Below are 1272 nucleotides of genomic sequence, written 5' to 3'. Positions count from 1 at the left end.
AGAAACATCGATGAGAGAGAAACATCGATCAGCTGCCTCCTGCACACCCCCTACTGGGGATGTGCCTGCAACCAAAGCATGTGCCCTTGACCGGAATCGAACCCGGGACCCTTCAGTCAGCAGGCCGACGCACTATCCACTGAGCCACACCGGCCAGGGCTCCCTCTGCTCCCTCTGCTGGGGCCTAGGAAAGAGGGTGAGCCTGGGAGCAGAGGTGGGGGGCGGGGTGGGGGTAGAGCCTCCTCCCCCCTTTGCAGGGCTTGGCGGAGCCCTTACAGCAAGAAGGTCTGGGGCCTAGGAAAGAGGGTGAGCCTGGGAGCAGAGGCAGGGGGCGGGGGTACAGCCTCCTCCCCCCTTCGCAGGGCTTGGCGGAGCCCTCACAGCAAGAAGGCGCTCTGAGGCCACCGGGGCCTCCTCCAAGCGGGACGTGCCGCACACCGGCTCCCAGGGCCCGGCAGCTCAGGGGCACTTGGTTGGGCAGTCTCAGGCTGTTGCCCTCGAGGGGTGAACAGTCCAGCCGGACCCCAGTCGGGGGCAGGGGCCCAGGGCGGCTGATCCCCTGCAGGGAGGTGCAGGGTGACCCCTGCAGGGAGGTGCAGGGCGACCCCTTCTCCCAGGGCCAGTCTGCGAGGAGCCGTGTCTGTGCAACCTCCTTCCCGCCCAGTGGCGAGGGTGGGTTCCAGCACGAGACCCCCCACCCCCGCACCCCGTGCCGCCCTGGGGATGGGGCTGGGTGGCTGGCCCAGGGCGGCTGATCCCCTGCAGGGAGGTGCAGGGTGACCCCTGCAGGGAGGTGCAGGGCGACCCCTTCTCCCAGGGCCAGTCTGCGAGGAGCCGTGTCTGTGCAACCTCCTTCCCGCCCAGTGGCGAGGGTGGGTTCCAGCACGAGACCCCCCACCCCCGCACCCCGTGCCGCCCTGGGGATGGGGCTGGGTGGCTGTGCTTGCTTAGGGGGTGCTGGGGGGCAGTGGGCAGGGGCAGGGCAGGCCCGGCTCACCAGCTGTGTGATCTCCTCCAGCGTGATCTGGTTGTCCCCGGGGTCCTCCTGCGTCAGAGTCCTGGGGGCCAGACGCGGAGATGAGCTGTCTGTGTTGGCGGCCGCCTTCCGCTCCTGGGTCAGCAGCTCAGGGTTGCGCGTCACCTCCTCCAGGAAGCCAACCACCTTGCTCTTGAGCTCCTTGTTGGTCTCAAAGTCCTGTGGGAGAGATGAGGGCTGTGGCCACTCCGTCCCAGCTGCCCGAGGGGTCCCAGCTGCCTGAGGGGTCCCAGCTG

At 68.6% G+C, this 1272-nt stretch overlaps 1 protein-coding gene across 1 annotated transcript in view; it reads right to left on the bottom strand.

Moving 5' to 3' along the window:
• RASGRF1 (Ras protein-specific guanine nucleotide-releasing factor 1) overlaps positions 1–1272 on the bottom strand; it is a gene marked incomplete at its 3' end in the record, with an annotated part of 74947 nt that overhangs the window by 10587 nt on the left and 63088 nt on the right. The window contains exon 17 of the mRNA XM_014529208.1: positions 998–1269. Coding sequence (XP_014384694.1) covers positions 998–1269 — 272 coding nt within the window. The remainder of the gene's footprint in view (positions 1–997; positions 1270–1272) is intronic.

Source organism: Myotis brandtii, unplaced genomic scaffold (assembly GCF_000412655.1).
Source record: "Myotis brandtii unplaced genomic scaffold, ASM41265v1 scaffold1166, whole genome shotgun sequence".
In the NCBI taxonomy this organism is placed as follows: domain Eukaryota; kingdom Metazoa; phylum Chordata; class Mammalia; order Chiroptera; family Vespertilionidae; genus Myotis; species Myotis brandtii.
Note: the sequence above shows the minus strand (reverse complement) of the source record. Positions and strands in the feature narration are given on the sequence as shown.